Raw genomic sequence first — 26,081 nt, 5'->3', positions numbered from 1 at the left:
GTTGTACCTTTTGACGTCATAATACGTCATCAAGAAATAGTGCATCTGTTTTGTTATTTGATTAGAAAGGTGCAACTCTTTTGTAGCTTCATTAGAATAAGACATTTATGGTTTTCGTATCTAGAGAGAAAGAGGATATTGAACAAGATGATTTTTTAGATAAATATAAGAACTACTTTTCAGGATGCCGAACCGGAAATAGTTATAAAAAAGGTCACAGAGGATAAATTAATTATTACAGATCTGGGAAGGCTTTTTTTAAATCTGAAATAGTTATAAAAAAAGTCACAGATGATAAATTAATTGAAGGCTTTTTTTAAAATTTGATATTTGTTGGTTCTCATCTGAGCTCGCAATATTTAGTTTTAAAATCAAAGGCTGATGGCTTGTAGTCAGAACAATGTGTCCGGTTATGATGAGATTTTTTCCTGTTGAGTGTTACCTGGTGAACTAACAAACAAAAAATACTAACGTGTACCTTTGGTACAAAGCAGGAATTAAATGATAATTACATTAACAGGATCTCGCCCTGATATACATTTATTTCACCCATCCAAGGTTGGATGTAGGGGGAGTCCACCGCCCCTCTTCCTTTGTGTGAAAAAATCAGTAATCACAGAATCATGTCTGAAGAGGACACACTCTTATGTCGTAGGTATGCTTCCACTCATGAATATTTCTGGATCTGCCAATTCACTGGACACCAAATCGGCACTCATAATAATCTTGACCTTTTTCAACTACAAGCAACTGTCAAACACTAACAAGGGAGAGTTGGAGCTATAAAGAAGGTTCCTGTAAGAATCGAAAGAGGGTCTTCAAAATAGTTTATATAATGTTAAATCATATTGAAAGAAATGTCAACTCTATTTTAATACAATCCAAACAAAAAGGTAAAACATCACATATTTACTATGAGAATAAAGCCATAGAGAGCGGAACAGAATATTCATTTTGGGAATGTAGATAAAATGTAATGGAAATTTATCACAAAGTACTTTAAAGCTGACAAAAAGGCAAAAGAGTAGTTTTTGCAATAAAATCCTATACTAAATCATTGAATAATCTACCTATAAAAGTAGCAAATATTTTTTTTTATTCTTTAGTAAAACCAATTATGACCTATAATTCAGAAGTAACATATTTGGATACACATTTGTCTTTTCAAAGAGCTAAAACAAAGCCTTATCTTCAGGAAAGCAAATTAATCAACTTGATTTTACAGATAAAACCCCTATTGAAAATATGCATCTTAAATTTTGTACATCTATTTTAGGAATAAGAAAAAAATGCATCCAATTGAGGAACAAGAGTTGAATTAGGAGGATTGCTAAGCCTTATAGAATGATCTATCAAAACACAAACCCTTTTATATCTAGCTAGACTTTGTAATGATAATAAAAATCCATTGATAACGGCAGCTTTTCCTCTAGCACAGTCTCTAGATTTGACGGAACCTATTCATGGTAGTATGCAAAACATATTTCCGAAGAGACTAATGTTGACCTTGATATTCTTTCTACTCGTATTATATAAGGACATAAAAGTAGTTAATGAAATAAAAAAAACGATAGAAAGTTAAAAATGAAAAATAGATTTAATTGAAACTAAATTTGAAAACATTAATGATAAAAGTAAATTTTATCGATATAAAACAAATCTTTTAAAATATTGCAAACTAGAATCTTATCTTAATATATTTAAATTTCAGATAAGGAGATTATTAACTAAATTGAAACTAAGTGATCACTCCCTCTTAATTGAAAAGGGGAAATATTTCAAAATCCCAAGAGAGGAACGACTTTGTAATAAATGTAAAATACTAGAGGATGAGAAACATTTTTTACTCTATTGTGATTATAATAAAAGACTAAGAAATGCCTTTTTTGAACACATATGTAATGAAAATAATAACTTTAATCATTTAAATGAAGAAGAAAAAATCATTATTTACTAAATCCATCAACGCAATTACATACAAATAGTTAGGATCCTTCTTCAATAAAAAGTCATTAGAACGGAGGGCTGTGACTCTTAACAGCTTGTATGATTGTATAAATTTGTATGCTGTTTTTATTGTGTATGTTTGATATGTATGTTTAAATGTTGATGGTGTTTATACATGTTGGTCACACACTGTAAAGTTTATACGACAATGAAATATTAGATTTGATTTGATTACAATTTAGTTTATAATATAAAAATTGTTAGAATATGATTCGTTTTGAAATCAAATTTTTATATATAGGTTGAGCACAAGTTATTATCTTTATTTTCGACTTTGTACACATTGAAAATTGTATAAAATTTGACTAAAATTCACTTATAACTTGTTCAATGATTTATAGTATGGAATTTGTTATAAAAAAACATTGATAGATACTATATAATTTGTATTCGATGACCACTCACTTAACCTTATTAACATACAACAAGATACTAAGTTTGAGACAAACTAAGATTGAGACATACTAAGATTGAGACAGGAACGCATGCCAGTTAATTCTGACAGAATAGAAATGGTGTATTCCCGATTGTCCCACTTTTTTAAATTTGATTGTTCTGATTGTCTCACATTATTTTTAAAGTAAAATCTTGTTAGGTAAACTGTTGTAAATGGTTTTTTTTAAATCATTAGATTAATGTTCTTTTGTTTTATAAAAAAATATAATTTATATCTGATTTATGAAATATATCTAGAATGATACGCTATTTATAATAACAAATGTCAAAATCATTATTTTAAAGGATGTATTCTTTTGAAATCTCGTTCTGGAATTATTTCCAAAACGTGTGTTACCCAGGAAAACATCAACGAATTTTAAAAATAACATAATCAAACTTAACTCTGTAAAACAATTGTGTATTTACAATAAGTACATTTTTCAGCCAAACTTTTACCAGAAAAATGTACATCCCATATCACTTTTGTCTAGTCAAATTTCTAATATATGTATTATTGTAAATCATTTTTAACAAAGAAGTTGGAATAATAAACATTTTTTTTTCATAAAACGAGAAAAATCACAATTTTACAAAAATGTCAGCATGGCAATGGAGTAGGTCTGGTAAGGACCGATTTTGGCCTCAAATTTCAGATTCATCTGACGAAAGATCTTGACCACTTTTTAAACACTTAAGTTTCTATTTCATTTGATCAAATAATTTATGTGAAAGAGTTTTACTAGTTTAGTCATTAAAAACGATATGATTCAAGCTCAAATATGGAAAATCTACCAAATATGCCAAAAACTGAGAAGATTTCAGTAATTTAGCATGATTTAATGGTGCTAGTACCCTATATATGTGCATTGTATTGTCAAAGAACAGCCCATATTTATGTAACAGAAGCATTCTACTGTCCAATAAATAACTAAATATAAACATACTATATTTTGGGGCCAAAAAGGGGTCTTACTGGACCTACTCCTTTGACCGAAAAAGCATAAGAATATGATAAAACTTTCTTATATTTACACCTACCTATAGTTTTATTCAGTTAAATTTATTCAGATTGGTCCACATCATCTGAAATTAAAGTATGAACAAAAGGTTTAATTTTGGAACTGTGATTTTTCGTGATAATAGTCCAAAAATAGGTAAAAATTTATGAAAACGGGAAAATCATCAAAATTGGGTACTTTCAAAGGGCTGAAGCGGAAAAAGAAGTGCACCATCATCAGATTTTTCTGCACCAATTATTTTTTTTGAATTTATATCAACTCAAAAATCAGGTTAAGAAAAAAAGAACGCAGACGATGATCTAGGGTTCTTTTCTTTTAATACACAATATTTAGACCCTACAAGATATAACAAAAAATAATAAATATTCACATGACAAGACAGTACATGTAACATATGGGCAAAGGGGAATAACTGCAATTCATACTTATTTCTTTAAATATCAATATACTCAAATAAGTCCTTAACAAAAAGGAAGATTGGGATTGATTTTGGGGGTTAAGGTCCCAAAAGTTTAGGAATTCTGGGTCAAAATGGGGCCCAAATAAGCATCTTCTAGTTTCCAGATAATCACTTGTGAACGGGAGTGAATCTCTCTAAAATTATACAAGTTTTTATACCATAAAGGGGTGGTTAAGATTGGCTTTCTTGGATCATGGCTCAAACCGTTTAGAAATTAGGGGCAAAAAAAGGAAAAACAAGAGTTCCCTGGTTAATGGACAATTACTGAATACAATGAAATGTTTGAACTACCTACCTCAAACTGCTTTTAAATTATGTTTAAAGAAATGTTGTATTGTCTTGAGGAGATTAGCTGTCAATTGATTTTAAGAAGTTACTATACTAGTCAACAAAAGAAACGATACACGACTTTGGAATAAAATTTATCAAAAAGTATTAAATATAAAACAAAATGAGATACACTATTTTAAAAAAGCTTTCACTACATTCTATGCACTTATGAAAATGAATAACAAAATCTCTCGAAAAGTGACTAAATTCCGTGTAAATGATCATAGGGGGCAAATCATTTTTGCGGAAAGTGGGATAAAAAAATCGACACACAATTTTGTAAGTATTAAATAAATTTTCAAATTTGTTTTAAAATATTCAATAAGCGTATCAAGTAATGTTCATGGTTTAACTAATAAGGTTGAAATATCGTTTTTCAAAATTTTTGGTAAAAAAGTGTTTTTTGAATCTCAAAAAATGCCCCCCAAAAAAATAAAAATTGTTTTCGTTGCAAAGCAGTGCTTTAGATATGAAAACAACATATTGTTAATTTGGAACCTTTCGAATTAGTTTTAAGATTGTTACCGTTCTTTTAATTTCACTTTAAACATACTGTCTATGGTAAATCAACTGTATATTGTATACATTTTAACGATTTCTTGTAGGGCCGAACTTTGATTAGCAAATAAACGTAGAAACAGTATGATTTTAAAAAAAATGATAGCAAACATTTTCTTTACCTTTAAATAAGAGGTTGGCATCATTATTTGGAACTTCTGTTTTTAAAATTGTCGTTTTATGTAAATTTTGTCAAAAAATTTAAATTTCACCAAATGACACTTTGAAAGCAAAAATAAATATTTTTTAAACGAATTTATATATCTATGGTCATTAAGTATTATTACCTTCAATATTGGTCCTTTAAACGAAAAACTTCATCTTTAATTTGAAAAAAAAGTCTTGTATCGTTTCTTTTGTTGACTAGTATATATCAAAAATGCTGATTAAGTTTTTTTTAATTTTAGCCATGTCATTTTCTATTTTAAGACTTATATGATGTATTTAAATCGGTAATCATCGTTGCAAACTCTATAGGAAATTTGAATTGAGATCTAGAGGGAAATAAGGTTTTTTTTAAAAGGGAGGAGTGAAAAAATTGAGGCCGGGGGAGGGGTAAAAAAGAAAGGGGGCAATCTTTTCACCTCAAGAATTCAGAAATTTAAAAGAAAATTCTTCCAATATAATTTTGATTGTAAAAAAAAATCACATTATATTTTTTGAAGATACTTTAATTGTACCTACTATGTGCAAAATGAAACATATAAATATTTTTTTTTTGTTCGATTTATTCTTTCTTATACTTATAATTTACATTGATAAGTAACCTATAATTAACTGCTACACACTATAAAACAAATTAATCACTATCAAAACAAATTCCAATACAATTGCAAGAACAAAATAAGGTGCAAATAAAAAAATCGTGAAATCTGTCTACCAAGGGATATTACGACCACATCCTGAATACGGTTGGTATCAGTAGCCCAGTAGTCAGCACTTCGGTGTTTACAAGAATATCAGTTGTGTGGTCAGTCTATAATTTTTCTGTTTACACTTTATTGAATCTAAATGCACAATTTTACCCATATGGGTTGAAGGCATACATCATTTGTACATAAATCAACATAATAATTTTACAATACATCATACAGAAAAAAAACCCAAAAGAACAAAACATTATATACATATGTGTATCTTTCATGCAGTTGTTGAGTCCATCCTCCTCAGTGACCATGACTTTTTAACAAAAAAAGCAGCATACTGCATATTTGACGGACAAGAAAGACTTAAAAAACTAATTTATCCAAATTATCCATATTACCTGTATCGGAATAGATATTTCTAACTTTCTGCAAAAATTCAAATCTCAAATCTTTATTTTTTGTACATGTAAATAAAAAATGCTCTTCATCATCTATTTTATTTAAACAACAATGTTGACATAAACGTTCTTCCCTTTTTATATTTTTGTATCTACCCCTTTCAATTTCCAAAATATGATTTTTTTGTCCCTTATTTCAAAGTTATTCTTTTTAAGTATCAGTTTCATATTTCTTTGTGAATTTACTATAGATAAATAATTTATTATTTTCTGTTAAAGAATTTAGTTTTTTAAAGAACAGCTTTTTATAGTTTTCTTACATAATCTCTTTCGTGTCTTTATTCATTTTATATTTTTCTTTTGTAAAGTCAATATTTGTATATCAGATATATTTAAATTATTTTCATGAGTTATATTTTTTTACAAAGGTATACCAAAAATAGGTTGATGTTTCATCCAACAGTTTAGCTATATGGAATATGCATCATATAACAACGGACTAATTTCTGTGTTAGATACTCTTTCCATATATTTTAGTGTTTGAACCTCTTATAAAACTTTTAATTCTTCGAAAAACTAAGGATTTTCTTTACCCAGGTAAAGATTACCTTAATCGTATTTTGCACAACTTTTTGTAATTTTGGATCATCAATGCTCTCCAACTTTGTACTTGTTTGGCTTTTTAACTATTCTGATATGAACGTCACTGATGATTCTCATGTAGACGAAACGTGCGTGTGGTGGGCGTACTAAATTACAATCCTGGTACCTTTGATAACTTTCTAGCTCATTGATGACTTCAGCCAAGTCCCACTATCAGACTTTAGACAAAGTTCCGAATCAGGCACTACGCATCATCATAGGTGCTGTGAAATAAACGCCAATTCAAAGTATGGAGGATATAACAAACATACCAGCATTAAGTAAGAGAAGGGAGTGCAAAGCTATTATACAGGCCACCAAATATCAGTGTTCACATTACCGCCCAATGAATACCAGAATAAAACAACTCTCATCAGGCAAACTAAAATAATCCAGCTTTACATTAGAGACAAGGGTCACACAAAGAAAACACCAAGACGCTTTCCCTAAATATATCGAACCTATAACTTTCACAATGAATGCCAACCTGTGTGAAGATAAACTTGGAAATGCCACCACCCAAACCTTAGTTCCGCTCATTACCACCAAAGATGAACAGACTAGCAATGTTAAGAAAACACTGACAATGAGTATGCTGGTTGAAGAGTACGCTGCCGACCTGGTTAAAAGTTTAAACAGATGATTCAGCCACAAATGCCACAAAAAATAGAGGGGCTGGAATATACATTAGGTACCCCAATGGAGACAAATCAGAGGCAATAACAACAGGACTACACTATTCAAATTACAAAACTGACGAAGAAACCCTTACGCACGTTGCACACTCCATCAAAATCGATAACAGAACTCAAGTAGTATTCCTGACTGATACCCTCTCTGTGCTACAAGTTTGAAAAACGACAATTTACCTAAACTCCAACAAGTTTCATACAACATCAAAAGTCTGACAACAGTACATCGGTGGATCCCTTCACACTGTGGAGTTTGAGGTAATGAATAAGTCGATAAATTAGTTTTAAGTATGGTGCTGAACAACAACAGGAAGAAAATCAGGGCTGCTACATAGAGATGAAGACTATCATCAAAGTCATGCATGATTCGTCAGGCATTGAGAGATAAGATATGGCACTCAGAAACACCACCCAAAGAGAAGCTACACGGACTAGTAGACGCCCTAATTAGATCACCAGATTTGTTTAGGAGACTAGTATTCAAGTGTAAAGGCGAACGATAAGAAGATCATTACCATATTTAAACTTCCCAATCGTCCCACAAACATATTCCCGATTGTTCCACACAATTTCACTACTTTTTTACCTGTAGTTCCAAAAAGTGGGACAATCAGGAAGACACCGTAGATATTGGCGTCAGTAACAATTCTGATAGGCTAATAAACATTGACCCAAGTGGCAATTCCAATAGTATGATAGAAATTGGTATCAATGACAGGATAATACTGACAATGGAACACCAATCGTACATGCCAGGAAGCGTGCGCTTAGTTACAAAACTTACAAAATTGGAGGTCGTTTTTTTTTCTAGTAAATTTTGAATGTAAATGCAAAAAAACTAAAGATGTTGAGCAATTCCCGGTGCCATATTTTTCTCATATACTCAAACAAATGAATCAGAACTTTTTTTTTGTATTTTGATTATAAGATTTATTGTGTGGTCATTGATTAAAAAGTCTAGTGTTTATCATTTTTATTTTTATAACAAAGTTCATACTATAATTAATTGTAAAAGTTATAAGTGGATTAACACCTAACCACAACGGTCGTGTCTTGTAAAATGGTTTTCAGGCGGTTAAAATCTTTCTCTACAAGACAGCCAAATCATACTAACATTTTTTTAAACTGAGCTACGGGTATGTGCTCTCAAAATTAAAGTTTATCGTGAAAGCTGGGATTTAAGTCAAATTTTGAACAAATTCAAATATGCACAATCAGTTTTGGATGGGCGTCAAGTTGGTTACCTATTCCCTATTCCCTATTCGTTACCTATTCCCTATTCCCTATTCGTTACCTATTCCCTATTCCCTATTCGTTGCCTATTCGTTACCTATTCCCTATTCCCTATTCCCTATTCGTTGCCTATTCGTTACCTATTCCCTATTCCCTATTCGTTGCCTATTCGTTACCTATTCCCTATTCCCTATTCGTTGCCTATTCGTTACCTATTCCCTATTCGTTACCTATTCGTTACTTATTTGATTTTTAATATCCTTCCCCCTTTTTAATTATGGCATGGAATAGTTTAATATGGCTGCCGTTACCATGGAAACGGCACAATTGTGAAAAAAAATCAGTTTTTGGTGAACTGTTTGGATATGCTTCAACTCAGAATCATCATATTTTATAACAATGTAGGTGCCCACTATGTTCAGGTGTTGGATGATTTTGGCGATCATTGGAACTACTATGTTGCTATGGAAACTACACCAAAATTTTCAAAATTCTCCAAATGCTCAAAACTTCCTGAAAATTCACAGTAATGATGAGCAACATTGGTAGATGTGGCATTTGGAGTTGGAATTTCCAAAATAGGTCTTGTTACCATGGAAACAATGCCATAAGGTCAAAAATTTCAAAAATAAGAATTTTGAGTAAACTGGATGAAACTTTACAGGAATAGTAACTGGCATAGGCAGAGTTGGATTTTGAAGTTAGAATTTTCAAAATGGCCGCCGTAACCATGGAAACAGCAAAAATATCAAAAATTTCAAAATGTTCAAACTTAATGAAACTTTGCAAAAATGTTACTAGACATCTGTAGATGCTCTCTTTTACTTTGGAATTGTCAAAATGGCTGCCGCTCACCTGGTAATAGGGGGAAGGGTGCCATCCGTTATTGCTAGCAATTACAAATCTAGTTGTTAATACTCTTACATATGCTAATAGTTCTAATTTTTTTTAGGTAAAATGATCTTTTTATGACCTTTTTATATGTGTTTGTGCTCAACCGATCCTTTTACTTCATGTTCAATACGCATTTGTTCCTTACCTGTTTTTTATACGTTCTACCTTTTAACTGCTTAATGTCCGTATGTTTGAAGATGGATCTTGGTTCGACGGGATGAAATCACCGTGTTAGCGCTTGCATAAAAAAGAAGATGTGGTATGATTGCCAATGAGACAACACTCCTCATTAGACCAAAATGACACAGAAATTATCAACTATACTTCACTGTACGGCCTTCAACAATGAGCATAGCTCAAACCGTGTAGTCACCTATAAAAGGCCCAGACATGACAACCTCATACAGTTCAAACAACAAAACTGACGGCCGTATTTCATATACAAAAAAAATAAACGGAAATATGTAACACAAAAACAAACGATAACTACTTAACTTCAGGCTCTTGTCTAGGGACAGGCACATACTAACATAATGTGGTGGAGTTAAACATGTAAGCAGGGTGTACATCGTTTCGGAGCATGCTATTACCTTGTTTAATTCGTTCCATCATTCGCTTATAATTCGCTTATAATACGAGTATCTTACGTTGCGCCTTTTAAAACATCATTTTCAATTGTTTTGTTGTCTCTGGTGGCAGATTTGGGCTCTTAGAGGTGATATAACTCTATAAGTGCATTTGTATCCGTTCCAGCGCTCGGATAATACCCTGTTAAATATTCGTCACTTATTCGCTTTTAAAAAGTTTGTTGTACGTTGCACCTTTAAGAAAGGAATTTTCAATTAAGTTCATATCTCTGGTGGTAATAATGTGTTCTTATAGATGTAATACCCCTATTAGCGCATTTTTACTCGTTCCAGCGCTCGGATAATACCCTGTTACTTATTCGTTCTTTATTTGCTTTTAATGCACGAGGTATACGTTGCACCTTGAAATAAATCTTTTTTAATTGTGTTCATGTCTCTGGTAGTAACAATGTGTTCTTAGAGATGAAATGACCCTTTTAGAGCGCATTTACCAATTCATGCGCTCGGTAAATACCCTGTTACCTATTCACTTATAATACGTTTGTTGTACGTTGCACCTTTTAGAAAAGGATTTTCAATTGTGTCCGTGTCTCTGGTGGTAACAATCTGTTCTAAGAGATGGAATGACCCTATTAGCGCGCATGTACCCGTTCGAGCGCTCGGTTAATACCCTGTTACCTATTCGTTACCTATTCGTTACTTAATCGCTTTTAATACGTTTGCTGTACGTTGCATCTTTTAGAAAAGAATTTTCAATTAGGTTCATATCACTGGTGGTAACAATGTGTTCTTATAGATAAAATACCCCTATAAGCGCATATGTACTCGTTCCAGCGCTCGGGTAATACCCGGTTACTTATTCGTTCCTTAATTGCTTTAAATGCACGAGGTATACGTTGCACCTTTAAATGAATCGTTTTTTAATTGTGTTCATGTCTCTGGTGGTAACAATGTGTTCTTAGAGATGAAATGACATTATTAGAGCGCATGAACCCGTTCCAGCGCTCGATTAATACCCTATTACCTATTCGTTACCTATACACTTATGATACGTTTGTTGTACGTTGCACCTTTTAGAAAAGGATTTTCAATTGTGTCCGTGTCTCTGGTGGTAACAATGTGTTCTTAGAGATGATATGACCATATTAGCGTGCATGTACCCGTTCAAGCGCTCGGTTAATACCCTGTTACCTATTCGTTACCTTTTCGCTTTTGATACGTTTGTTTTACGTTGCATCTTTTAGAAAAAAAAATTCAATTAAGTTCATATCTCTGGTGGAAAAAATGTGTTCTTATAGATGAAATACCCCTATTAGCGCAAATGTACTCGTTCTACCGCTCGGATAATACCCTGTTACTTATTCGTTCCTTATTTGCTTTTAATGCACGAAGTATACGTTGCACCTTGAAATAAATCGTTTTTTAATTGTGTTCATGTTTCTCTGGTGGTAACAATGTGTTCTTAGAGATGAAATGACCATATTAGCGCGCATGTATCCGTTTCAGCGCTCGGTTAATATCCTGTTACCTATTCGTTACCTATTTGTTACCTATTCACTTATAAAACGTTTGTTGTACGTTGCACCTTTTAGAAAAAGATTTTCAATTGTGTCCGTGTCTCTGGTGGTAACAATGTGTTCTTAGAGATGAAATGACCCTATTAGCGCGCATGTACCCGTTCAAGCACTCGGTTAATACCCTGTTACATATTCGTTACCTATTCGTTACCTATTCGCTTTTAATACGTTTGTTGTACGTTGCATCTTTTAGAAAAGGATTTTCAATTGTGTCCGTGTCTCTGGTGGTAACAATGTGTTCTTAGAGATGAAATGACCCTATTAGCGCGCATGTACCCGTTCAAGCACTCGGTTAATACCCTGTTACATATTCGTTACCTATTCGTTACCTATTCGCTTTTAATACGTTTGTTGTACGTTGCATCTTTTAGAGAAAAAAAATCAATTAAGTTCATATCTCTGGTGGAAATAATGTGTTCTTATAGATGAAATACCCCAATTAGCGCATATATACTCGTTCCAGCGCTCGGATAATACCCTGTTACTTATTCGTTCCTTATTTGCTTTTAATGCACGAGGTATACGTTGCACCTTGAAATAAATCGATTTTTAATTGTGTTCATGTCTCTGGTGGTACAATGTGTTCTTAGAGATGAAATTACCCTTTTAGAGCGCATGTACCCGTTCCAGCGCTCGGTTAATACCCTGTTACCTATTCGTTACCTATTCGTTACCTTTTCACTTATAATACGTTTGTTGTACGTTGCACCTTTTAGAAAAAGATTTTTAATTGTCTCCATGTCTCTTGTGGTAACAATGTGTTCTTAGAGATGAAATGATCCTATTAGCGCGCATGTACCCGTTCGAGCGCTCGGTTAATACCCTGTTACCTATTCGTTACCTTTTCGTTACCTATTCGCATATAATACATTTTTTTATACGTTGCACCTATTAGAAAAGGATCATTTCATCTCTAAGAACACATTGTTACCACCAGAGACGTGAACACAACTGAAAATCCTTTTCTAAAAGGTGCAATTTACAACAAACGCATTATTAGTGAATAGGTAACGAATAGGTAACGAATAGGTAACAGGGTTTTAAACGAGCGCTGGAATGGGTACATGCGCTCTAATAGGGTTAGTACATCTATAAGAACACATTATTACCACCAGAGATATGAATTTAATTGAAAATCCTTTTCTAAAAGGTGCAACGTACAACAAACGTACTATAAGTGAATAGGTAACGAATAGGTATCAAGGTATAAACCGAGCGCTGGAACGGGTACATGCGCGCTAAATGGGTTATTTCATCTCTAAAAACACATTGTTACCACCAGAGACTTGAAAACAATCAAAAACTATTCATTTCAAGGTCAACGTATACCCCGTGCATTAAAAGCGAATAAGTAACGAATAAGTAACAGGTTATTTACCGAGTGCTGGAACGGGTAAATGCGCTCTAATAGGGTCATTTCATCTCTAAGAACACATTGTTACCACCAGAGACATTGGCACAATTGGAAACTCTTTTCTAAAAGGTGCAATGTACAACAAACGTATTATAAATGAATAGGTAACGAATAGGTAACAGGGTATTAACCGAGCGCTGGAACGGGTACATGCGCGCTAATAGGGTCATTTCATCTCTAAGAACACATTCTTACAACCAGAGACTTGAAAACAATTAAAAAATGATTCATTTCAAGGTGCACCGTATACCCCGCACATTAAAAGCGAATAAGTAACGAATAGGTAACAGGTTATTTACCGAGCGCTGGAACGGGTACATGCGCTCTAATATGGTCATTTCATCTCTAAGAACACATTGTTACCACCAGAGACATGGGCACAATTGAAAATCCTTTTCTAAAAGGTGCAATGTACAACAAACGTATTACAAGTGAAAAGGTAACGAAAAGGTAACGAATAGGTAACAGGGTATTAACCGAGCGCTGGAACGGGTACATGCACGCTAATAGGGTCATTTCATCTCTAAGAACACATTCTTTCCACCAGAGATTTGAAAACAATTAAAAAACGATTCATTTCAAGGTGCACCGTATACCCCGCGCATTTAAAGCGAATAAGTAACGAATAGGTAACAGGTTATTTACCGAGCGCTGGAACGCCAGACGCGCGTTTCGTCTACAAAAGACTCATCAGTGACGCTCGAATCCAAAAAAGTTTCAAAAAGCCAAATAATGTACAAAGTTGAAGAGCATTGAGATTCAAAATTCCTTAAAGTGTTGCCAAATACAGTCTATTCCTGAGGTAGAAAAGCCTAAGTATTTCAAAAAATTCAAAATTAAAAATTATGGCTTGTGAAACATAATAGCTTGTACACAACATAACTATATGATTGCATTCGTATTTTTTTTACTTTTCCTGTTAATGCATGATGGTTATTTATTAATTATACTTTTTTAATGAACCTTCACATACATATATGTGATAAGTAGTTATTCAAAGATATCGAAATGTGATAATTTGAATTTGAAAACATATTGTGTTCAATCCAATGTGATTTTGGAACCATGTAATTAAACATTTGATAAAATGATTTCAAACACAAACAGAACAATATGTGCGGTCGATGGAAGTCTTTTTCAGTCGTATTATCCCTAAATCAATTCTAAACAAATGTAGAAAACTAGTATACTACCATTTTTTCTATATAGATGAAATATACTTAATTGTTGTTGATAGTTTGTATGTATTCAGATCTCTTTGAACACCATGTGAAAATTGAAAAACTGATATATGAACCATTCATAATTTCAGGTATGCTTTCAACAAAGATTGATAAATATGTGGAAAAAACGTACATGTAAAAGGCAGCAAACAAATTGTATTCTTTTAATTCAAATTACGATATTTCGATAAAAATAAATATTAGTACTTTAGACACTTTTATTTTAATATGCAAATGATAGGGTTTGTCGTATTTGTTTTGATGTCAATATTTGTCAAGTATTTGTAGCTTGTTAAAAATAACCTTTTTCAGTGTGACGTCACGGCGTTGTTATTATTGATTTTGTTTTTTCTCTCTCCAAAATGAGACTTTTTGATTTCTACTGTAGAGATTAAATTCCCTGATGGTTTCACCAGCCCAATAATCAGCACTTATGTGCAGACATGAATTATCATTGATATGTTCATATTCATAAATTAACTATTTACAAAACTTTTGAATTTTTGAAATACTAGGGATAACCTTGGCTGTATTTGGCAAGACTTTTGGGAATTTTGGTCCTCAGTGCTCTTCAAATCGTACATTGTTTGGCCTTTTTATTTTCTTTGGATTCGAGCGTCACTGATGAGTCTTTTGCAGACAGAACGCGCGTCTGGCGTAAGTACAAAATTTAATCCTGGTATCTATGATGAGTTTATTTATATTACCTTTATACTTCTTAGGATACAAATAAAAAATTAAATGTATGAAACAGATCTTTAATAAATGCAACACGACGTTATGTTGATTTTTATGTTTAAGTTTGTTTTTTTACTTGTTTTAAAATTTCTATCCAAAAAAAGCAGCGAAACAAAATGTTTGTAGATAATATTTCTATTTAAATTGTATAACAAAACAAAACAATAATCTCACAAAAGAGTCATAGATTTAAAACATTTTCTAATGTCTTCTATTTTGTGCTGGTAATTTAGTTGAATAGCAACTGCACATTTGTAGTGACTTTTCTACCATTTAATGGTTGTGGATTTCTGTAGTTGTTTATCAGGTCCTCTGACCCTGGATAATGTGTTTTTCCAAGGCTACGAAACTGGTCCAACTACAATAAAGAAAAAAAAAGAAAAAAAAACTGATTGATATGAATCAAATGTATCGTATACGTAGTACACAATATCAAGTCAAAAGCGTGCCATCGATCTGATGGAAATTTTCCTATTATTTCATATAAATATATTGTTAACACTAATTTGAGTTTCGATTTTATGTTAAAGAAATTTGTATGGTTAAACTAATTCATGTTTAAAGATTTTAATTGATGGTTATTATGAAATATTTTCAGAGTTTGCCATTACTGAGAAATAAGTTTTTGTATACACATACTGAAAGGTGGAACACTTTTGACCTGAGGCCGTATATCAGGTTGCAAATTCGTGAAAGCAAAGATGATTCTCATAAAAATAAAGATCAAAATTCATAAACTAGTTTAACATATAAACATGAGCCAGATGAGGTCTCAAATGACTATGTTTTTTTTACACTTAAGTGTCTGTTTATAACTATAAATAACAAGGACTAATATTTATAAAAAAAAAACCAATTAGTTCCATATATGATATTGAAGGAATCCACAATACTTGGTTTAAACAGATTTGACCCCTTGAATGTTTATATTTTTAACTATATATTTTCTTTGACCTGCTGACAAGATTGTAAAAAATTCTAGAAATTTTAACCATACAATTTAAAAGAATAACTTCATTAGATGTATAGAAGTTTGATGAAAATTAACAAAAATACAGACCTCCAAGAAAATTCTAAACGGAAAGTCCCTTTGCAAATGGCAAAATCAAAAGCTCAAACACACTCAAAGTATGGAAAAAATGTCATATTCCTGTCGCGATACAGGCATTTTCTCATAAAGAAAATGATGGTCTAAACCTAATTATATAGCTAGATAAGCCGCTCACTTCTTTAACAGTTCCTTCAATTTCCATTACGTTGACAACGGTTGACAGACACTTTAAGTTAATTAAAAAAATTACCAGCTTGAATATTCCTTACTAATAGGACTTGATTAAGGTTCCACTAAAGTCAAAATATAAGACACTTCATAAACATCTAAACTTTGCCTGTATTTTTCAACCTATAATGAATAAAGTCATAAACTATGAAAACATATGTTCATTAAAACATACTTTACATATACACACTGTGTAAATTGTAAATAAACTTGAAATTGTTATGTTGTGGCCAAACCGGTTCTTGGGGTGAACACTAAATTTTCAAAAAAATCTGCAGGCCTGCAAGACGACTTAATTTGCTTAAAATTGGTATGGACGAATAATATTACATGTAATGCAGGGCAAGCCATTGTTGATTTTTTATAAAAGGTATTGATTTTCGAGTTTCAGTTAATTTCATGTAACTAAGTGAACTAATATGGAAGGTACAATACAGAAATTGGACAAATATGCCATTAAAACATATGTATGTGAAAAATCAACAATGGCTTGCCCTGCATTACATGTTACAGTATTCATCCATACCAATTCTAAGCAAATTAAGTCGTCTTGCAGGCCTGCAGATTTTTTGAAAATTTAGTGTTCACCCCAAGAACCGGTTTGGCCACAACATAACAATTTCAAGTTTATTTACAATTTACACAGTGTGTATATGTAAAGTATGTTTAAATGAACATATGTTTTCATAGTTTATGACTTTATTCATTATAGGTTGAAAAATACAGGCAAAGTTTAGATGATTATGAAGTGTCCTATATTTTGACTTTAGTGGAACCTTAAAACGGTCAGCTGGTTATTTAAAGAGCCAACTCTCGTATGTGTTATGTACAACAGGTAAGCCAAAAGAGTAAAAGACTTTCATTGTGTGTTTACGAATGGATAAGAAGGGAGATATTTCGAATTAAATTGAAAATAAACAACAACAGATAAAAAAAAAAAAACTAAGTGCCCGATGCCTTATGTATTTCTGTCATTTTCATCGACATACATGTATCTCATATGTATTTTTTATTCAAGGATTGTATATTATATTATTTTTTAAGTACCTGATATTGTGAAATATAGATGCGATGTACAAATACACTCCAAATGACGCTCTGATAACATGGTGGTGTTGTCAGACTACCAGCATATCTTAAATAGTCTGTAGTTTGTGGGAATAAATCTGACAAACTTAATGCTTTTATTATGACACTATCAGCTGAAATGCAATAAATGTATATATTTTTTTATAAATATTTTATGAATAAGATCTATTTTTTTTGTTAAAACATAAAACAGACAATATTTCAAATATAAAAACATTTAAATTGTCTTTTTAAATTGTATATATGTTGTTTTTTATGTAAAAATCTATTCTTTTTAAGTTTATAAACACGTTTGTCGCTATTTTACGACTTTTCTGACTAATAGACTGATAATTTCCTGTTTCAGCACAGTAAGAGTGACTAATATCTCACGTGCCGTTGTCAATGAAATTAACAACCTCTGCATAGACAAAATAGCAATAAACAGATCATAATTGGTCATCTCAACTGAATTGCTTTTCTCACTTTCACCGTACCGGCTCAAGCGAGGAAATCATTCTCGTTGAGATGACAAATAATAATCTATAAATATTAGGCATTTACATTGACCCTTATCATCTTTTGATTAGAGATATCACCATGATATGAAGTCTTTGTTCAGTCATCTCTTTTGGAAAATTATTATTGAAGGTATAAAAAATTGACATTCGGGACCACTGCTGCATGAAATGTGTCTTGTGACAGATAAGAAGGATTGTTGAGAATACCGATTATTAAGGTCATTTATTTGATTTATCACCGACCAAATTCTCAACAAATATCCATTCCTCTTAACAACCCGCGCATTTTCACTGAGCTTTTCCTGTGTCAATAATGACATTGATGAGCAATGAAAAACAGTTGTTTCTATAATGCAGGGTTGAAAAATGCACCCGATTGATCGATTATCTGATTGTTTGCATATTAAAATTGTAAAATATCAGCTGTTCGACACAATATGAAGGCATTTTGACATAGTTCGCTGTGCTCGTTCGATAAAACGGTCCATACTGTGACTCACAGATAAAATTTTATAATATCAATATGCAGACAAGCTGATAATCGGTACTTATCAGGCACAAACATAAAAAACATGGCAAGGAATTGTATATCCTTCAAGACAGAAGTACACATTGCTGGCTACTTCTCTTTCACAATGTTTCAGTTTTCTTAAAATATTAGTTTTCATTTAATTGTTGGTCTTTTTAAGCTTTTCTTCTTAGTATCTTTTGTTGCAATGTATTTGTGTGTATGGAAAATACTGCTGTGTATATAATGCATAATGATACGGAAAAAGTATGTGTATAATTACTACTGTGTATATATGCGTATGGAAAATCATGTATGTGTATAATTAATTCGAAAATGGCTTAAGTGTACTCACATTTACGTTTAATGTTTCTAAGATTACGTATAATGGATTCAAATTCATCGTTGTAGTCGCCAACCTAAGAGTTACAAAATCAAAAAGGAATAATAAACAACAAGAATGTTTCCATAGAACACTGATGCCCCAGTCGCAATATCATTATCTTTGTTCAGTTGGCCGATAAATTGGGATCAAAACTCTAGCATTAAAATTAGAAAGATCATATCATAGGGAACATGTGTATTTTAAGCTTCAAGTTGATTTGGCTTTATCTTCAACCAAAAACTACCTTGACAAAAGACATTGACCTGAAGCGAGACTGACGCACGAATGGGCAGACGATCTGACCCACAGAACGAAAAATATAATGCCCATAAATTGGACATATTAAATAGGGTATTAATAAAAATTTGATAGTGATGGCAGATAATATTTGGACGCACTGTACCACTGTTAGAAATTTTTTGAATAAATAGTGAATTCGAGAAAATAAAAATAGGCAAACTTAATGTTATGAAATACTTAAATATTAATGCAGAATATTACATTTAGTCCCAGTCTTTGTAAGAATCATACAATTTAGAAGAATTTCAAAACATGGCCGAAAATTGTCTTTGAGATAAAAGATAATCAACCCTTGATTTCACTTACGTCTATGAAAAATCCCAAGACCGCTAATCCGTTTGTGACATTCATGGCGTCGGTGACAGTTTGAAACTTGTCAGAGTGCATCACAACATGCATCTAAAATATAATACATTATTATGGTTCAATTAGAAAAGTATATTTTTCAAAATATCAAATTGTACATGAAAAAAGGTACAAGTCACCAATCGTGAGTATAAAATACATTTTTGCTATATCAATATTTTATATCAATTTTATTTGCATTTACATTATGATGTTTATTGTTGCAATTATCAATTATGTCAATCAAGTGTAACTGATTGTATGCCCTTTGTGGGCCCTGTAATTTGGGAAATAAAAATATTCTATTCAATTCTATTCTATATCATTTCAGTAGAACAAAAATCTATAAATACTTGTGAAGTAACGACACAATTTCACCAACAAAATAATAAAATGAGAACACTTAAGATAAAAGATTAGGTTGTAGATCATTGTTATATACAAAGCACCGTTCATTTTTGAAATAAATTAAAAATAACTTAATGCAAATATTATACCTCAATTGGAAAATGTCTGCCATTTATTGCATGTTCGGATCCGCGATGATTCACTGATCCCCAATGAAAGTGGAATTGAGCTACGGTATATGGTCCTGGAAGGCTGCCTCCAGTAACCCTTAGCCTTTTGTCTGATAGATGGACTTCAACTGTAAGATAAAGAAACATATTTTAAAGCTGTTATTAAATGTACGCAAATGTAACCATCATAATCTTCCGAAATTCCAAAAATAAAAAATAATGAAAGTTTAAAACAGAAGGCTGACAAATTTAATCATTTATTAGATAATTGAGCAATGAGATTGATCAGACCGAGTTTTTGGTGGGGTCCCGTTCTCAGTAATGAATATAGTTTTACTACGTTGTGTTTTGTGTACCGTTGTTGTCTGTTTGTCTTTTTCGTTTAAGCCATGTGGCGTTGTCAGTTAATCTAACGATTTATTGTGTTTCCCTCAGTTTTAGTTTAACCCAGATTTGAGTTCTCTCAATCAATTTATGACTTTCGAACAGCAATATACTACTGTTGCCTTTATTTATGAGTGTGAATGTGACTTTGGTAGACTACAAAGGTTGTATTCTTACTTAATAGGTCCTCTCTTTCCACAAATATTAAAATTTTCTTATTGAAAAAACAACGACTTAAAAAAGTTATGTTTGTTCCATTCCTTTTTCATAACCTGGCTACGGGCCTGCTCATATGCATATATCGCGTATGCATTGTGTTTTCGATAATTGTTTTTTTCTGCTTTGTAACGACTGTTGATGTAAGGGTTAATATCTCCTTTTCAAAACTGATTATTCTTGATTGTTTTTATACTGTATTGCCACACGACTGTCTTAGGTTAGGGATTGGTTTAGCGCTAGCAAAATAATTTAACACTAACACATTCACCATGGTTGTTTGTTTGTTGAATTTTTTTTATTTTAAACATATTTTATTCATTATGATATGAAAAGGATTGAGCAACAGGCACAGCCTATAAAAGCTCTCTCCATTGTTTGTTGTTGCATATATCATATTTGTTTTTCGTTCATTGTATCGAACATTAACCAGCCTATTATCAGGCCATTACTTTTCTCGTTTAGATTCATTTACATTTGTCATCTAGGGTCCATTAAAGCTGACTATGCAGTTTGAGTTTTGCTCATCGTTGAAGGCCGCACAGTGAATTTTAGTTGTTAACTTAGTCTAAAGGGTTATTTGCTCTCTGTCGTACAGTTGTCTTACTAGCAATCATATCACATCTTGTTTTGTATATATAGGTAAAAAAACCATATCACTAGTGTAATATATTATGATAAAAGAAAACTGGGTGCGTCAAACTCAGAGTTCTAGGTAAGTGGTGGTCCTGGGGAGTTGACCGCCAAATTTTTAAGAAGGACCAACACGATTTTGGTAAATTGCAATAGAAATGATAGTGAGGACCTGCATATTTTCTTCAAGGACCACCAGACAAAAAATGATTTCAAGAATTTTACATGTATAGCTCGTAAACAACTTAAAGTGCATGTTTTGGAGTTTGGAACACTGCAATATGTTTATATTTACCAGAATGACCGCTATTTTCGAATTTCGCCCTGTATTCGTCTACTTTATCTAGGTCACTTAAATTAAATTGCTTCAAATTTTTATCATATACAACATCCTGAGTTTGAATGTCTATTGGAGACTGCCGTCTGCCTTTGCATGTTGAAAATAATGTTCCCCATCTGTTTGGCCCTGAAGAAGAATTAAACAATATACATGTACATGAATAACAAGACTAAATGCATGTGCACAAATTTGCACATTCATCATGTATGAACATTTTTACATTTGTGTTTGTTTTTTCTGCATCAGATACGAGGAGGATTGTACGAGCTTTTAAGATCACAATCCTAGAGCATCGTATCTTGATCCCTGTTGCATCTAAACACTCATTGATATTCTTTCATTTCCAGCAAAATATTATAAAGTTAAGCCTTTTAGTCTCTGTTATAACAGTAGAACAGTAGAAGGCAATAACGATAAAAAAAAAATGTGAGTATAAAGTCTCATATTTTTTTACAGAGAGTTACCCAGATTTTTTTTCTTCATTCATGCCTTCAACTGTTATTATAGAAACAAATAACGAGATGAAATAAATAAGGAAAAGTATTCACGGTTCCTAGTACAGTGAGTGCCATTAAAGTTATAAAGCTGGCAGCTTTAAGCTATTTTAAAACTATCTTTTTATTTTTATATAAAAGCATGAGAAAAGAAAAGAATAAGAAATTGAATAGCATGCAGTAGCAAAATAATAAGGTAAAACGATCAATTTATAAACTTACCAACTCCGTGATGATAACCCCATGAAGATTGTACTGCAATGAAAGTTTTATATAAATTATATCAATATTTAAAACTCGAATCATTCCAAATTAAAAAAAAATGAATTGCATAATAATATAGTGGGTCGGTTTCACAAAAAAAAAAACTTACGATTAAGACTGATAGTAAGTCACGAACAATTCCGTATACTTACGATAAATCTTAGTCGTAAGTTATTTTGTGAAACCGTTCATTGCATAAAACAAAGATTCAAATATAACCACATGAATCTTAATATGTGTACACAGATATATATATATATATATATATATATATATATAGCTAACTAGGTTAATTTAAAAATTGTTTCAAAAATGATATTGGTTCCAGGACCAGCTATATAAAACCAAAGCACAGTAAATGTCAATTAATGATAACAAAAAAAGAGTTAAAAATTACATAAGTACTGGACACATTTAAATACACCACTGTCTGAAGTTGGGGGAGGGTTGGGATCCCTTTTAAATGTTTCACCCAACCACATTTTGTATGATTGTGGTTGTCCCAAATCAGGAGCCTGTGATTCAGTGTTTGTAGTTTGTTGCTGTGTTAAATATTTATTTTTGTCCATTTTTTGTAGAATAATTAGGCCGTTACTTTTCTTGTTTTAATTGTTTTACATGTAGCTTTTATGGCTGACTATGCAGTATGGGCTTTGCTCATTGTCGAAGGCCGTACGGTGACATAAAGCTGATATTTTTGTGTCATTTGTTCTCTTGTTGTCTTTTATTCCATCATACCACATCTTCTTTTTTATACATTTTAAATCAAATGTTAACTTACCGAACCCGCTGGTACTATGGATGACTATCAGCAATATATAAACAACGCATGAGAATCCCAGCATCATTTGTATCCTTTGAATGAAAGGCATATTATATATTAAAAAAGAGAAAACTTAAAGCGAGTGTCTTTATATATAATGTTAGTTTTAATGCGTAATTTATTATATAATCACTTGTTTAGCCCTGGAAAACAAACAGCTGCGTAAAATGAAAGCCAATTATGCAATTTTGCATACTTTAAATTAAAAAAAAATAATAAATAAATGAATTTTAAAAACAAATTCATCTTCCTTGTCATCATGGACCTCTTTAGAAAAACTAAACAGTCATTAGATTAATAATGGAATGTCGTCGTTGAAATAGTCGGTACATTTTTGTACATTACAATCTAATTAAAATTAAATCAATCACTCGCTCATTTTTAAATGCTTGGTCGTTGCTACCAAGATATATTGACAATTTCTCAATGTTAAATGATGATGTCAAACTTGTTGAAATAATGAAATGTTCTGATATTCAAAAATGTTTAAGCAAATGTTTACATAAGAGTTTTATGAGACGAAAATTATTTTCTTAATTATTACTAATAACATACTAGTTGTAAAAGTCTATTTTATAATTTTAAAGTCACTGCGATTAATTTTTTATAAGATAATTAAATATGTAATCGTTAATCTTTAGATGAAATTATTTTAAAACTTAGAATATATATTTTATTCTTTTTAACTTATTTCCATACTTTTTTAACAATATTCATTTCGGATTTTATTTTTTTGCTCAAGTATATATGCTTTTAAATGCATAAACACGTTTTAACTTTTTTGATGATAATTTTATGAATTTTACCGTTAAACTATATTAATAATGTATATAACATGTGTTAAGTGTCTCATAAGTCAAATTAATGACTGGGTATTGATGGTTTTATTGTAAACTGTGATTTGTAAATATTGTCAATCAATATGTGACACTATAATAAAATATATATATTTATTATTTTAAAGTATGAGCGAGTGAGAGATTTAATTTTAATTAGATTGGGTACATTAGAACTTGTACGGAACATCTTGGAATTTTCAAGCTTAACAAAAACATTCCCTAAAGTTGTTAATGATAAAAAAAAATCGAAGACTATGATTAATTGATTGATTGGTGTCTGATCAACGTCCAGTGACAAATATTTCATGCATTTTCATAACGATCCGATGACAATGGCATGTTTCGATGCATCACACATTTTAAGACGCATCTTTTTATGTTCAATTTAGATCACACATATTCTTTGTACTTCAAACTTACATGTTTTGGTTTAGAATATATGCAAATTATCTTTTCCTGAAAATAACAATCAACGTAATTCTGCTTTTTATTAAGATGGATTAATTGTACAGTGTGTTGAGTTGTACAATATCAGTACATAATCTGTCCAGTTTTTTACATATATCTGCTAGTTTTGAGACAAATTTTGTTTATCAAGATAGAAAAAAGGATTTTTTTTTTTACAAATAATTGAAATACCAACAATGTTTTTCAATTCAACGGAGCCATATCAGAAGAAATAACTCTTATAATAGTTAAAGTTTTATAGAGGAATTCTAATGAAACTCAAATGTTTTACATTTTTACTTGTAGCAAGAAAAATAGTTGAAGTAGGGATCGTTAGGATTTAACATTTGAAATAAAAAATATATATATCATACTTATTTTTTTTATATATTAAAAAAAAAATGCATTGTAAAATCTGTAATTGTTATGTATAAGAAAGTTCTATCTGAAAAAATATATAGAGATGATCAACCTTTAATATAAAGCAGTAAAAAATGCTTACATAGTACGGAGTACCTACTGATTCCGAACGCACCTTTGTGGCTTACTATACTTGAACACGATTGTATTTAAAGAATACACGGAAAATTGGAAAGGAAAACATGAATGGAATAGCCAATCGTCACTACATATTATAGTAAATAAATGGTCAGCTTACGTCGAAATAACCACAACATTTATATACAAATAATTAAAATATCGTTAATAATTATGAGGTCAGTACATTAATGTCATAGGCTATATTTTTTTCGAGGCCACTTATGATATATGTAGTTATTTTACACCTTTATTTACAAAACAACTCTCTGTATAGAAATAACGTCACAGTGTTCTTATTTTTTTTATTATTAAATGATACGATTAAAACAGCCCCAATACTACCATTGTACCAAAACGGCATGTGTCTCAAGGGCGGATCCAGCCATTCTAAAAAGGGGGTTTTCCAAACCCAGGACAAAAGGGGGGTTCCAATTACATGTCCCCATTCAAATGCATTGATCGCCCAAAGCAAGGGGGGATTCCAACCTCAGGAACCCTCTCCCTCTGGTCCCTTGTCTGTGTCTGATAAACTCATCATATATAGATACCAGGACTAAATTTCGTATCTACGCCAGACACGCGTTTCGTCTACAAAAGACTCATCAGTGATGCTCGAATCCAAAAAGTTAAAAAGGCCAAATAAAGTACGAAGTTGAAGAGCATTGAGGACCAAAATTCCGAAAAGTTTTGCCAAATCCAGCTAAGGTAATCCATGCCTGAGGTAGAAAAGCCTTAAGCCTTAGTCTGACTGTCATATTAGTGACGTTGTCCTGGTCATATAAATCACGTGATCGATATTGATTTTCGGCCCGGTCCAATATTTCCAATACGGACTTGCAATGAATCCTGAATTACATGAAAACGTACTTTTAGTTTCTTGTGTACAATTTGGAGTTTAGTATGGCGTTCATTATTACTGAACTAGAATATATTTGTTTAGGGGCCAGCTTAAGGACGCCTCCGGGTTCGGGATTTTTTCGTTGCATTGAAGACCTGTTGGTGACCTACTGCTGTTGTCTGCTCTATGGTCGGGTTGTTGTCTCTTTGGCACATTCCCCATTTCCATTTTCAATTTTATAATATACTAGTATTGTGCATGAA

The 26,081-nt window shown here is 31.8% G+C and overlaps 1 protein-coding gene across 1 annotated transcript; it reads right to left on the bottom strand.

Moving 5' to 3' along the window:
• Positions 1-15,193: 15,193 nt before the first annotated feature.
• On the bottom strand, positions 15,194-23,248 carry LOC134681623 (carbonic anhydrase 1-like). Its single transcript, XM_063541277.1, has 8 exons — positions 23,113-23,248; positions 22,290-22,322; positions 21,529-21,699; positions 19,980-20,128; positions 19,444-19,536; positions 18,808-18,871; positions 17,403-17,557; positions 15,194-15,434 (listed from the first exon to the last, which is right to left on the bottom strand). Exons 1-8 carry the CDS (start codon positions 23,201-23,203, stop codon positions 15,306-15,308), a joined length of 885 nt encoding a protein of 294 aa, XP_063397347.1. The 5' UTR covers positions 23,204-23,248; the 3' UTR covers positions 15,194-15,305.
• Positions 23,249-26,081: the final 2,833 nt, after the last annotated feature.

Source organism: Mytilus trossulus, chromosome 8, assembly GCF_036588685.1.
Source record: "Mytilus trossulus isolate FHL-02 chromosome 8, PNRI_Mtr1.1.1.hap1, whole genome shotgun sequence".
NCBI classification, from domain to species: domain Eukaryota; kingdom Metazoa; phylum Mollusca; class Bivalvia; order Mytilida; family Mytilidae; genus Mytilus; species Mytilus trossulus.
The sequence above is the reverse complement of the archived record's forward strand: the minus strand, read 5'-3'. Positions and strand labels throughout refer to the sequence as shown.

Excerpts from the sequence above, each read along its gene's own strand:
- LOC134681623 (XM_063541277.1), bottom strand. The coding sequence starts at position 23,203 with ATGCCTTTCATTCAAAGGATACAAATGATGCTGGGATTCTCATGCGTT. Across the intron at positions 22,323-23,112 it reads CCATAGTACCAGCGGGTTCG|TACAATCTTCATGGGGTTAT; the intron begins GTAAGTTAACAT and ends CTTTCATTGCAG. Across the intron at positions 21,700-22,289 it reads GGGTTATCATCACGGAGTTG|GGCCAAACAGATGGGGAACA; the intron begins GTAAGTTTATAA and ends ATTCTTCTTCAG.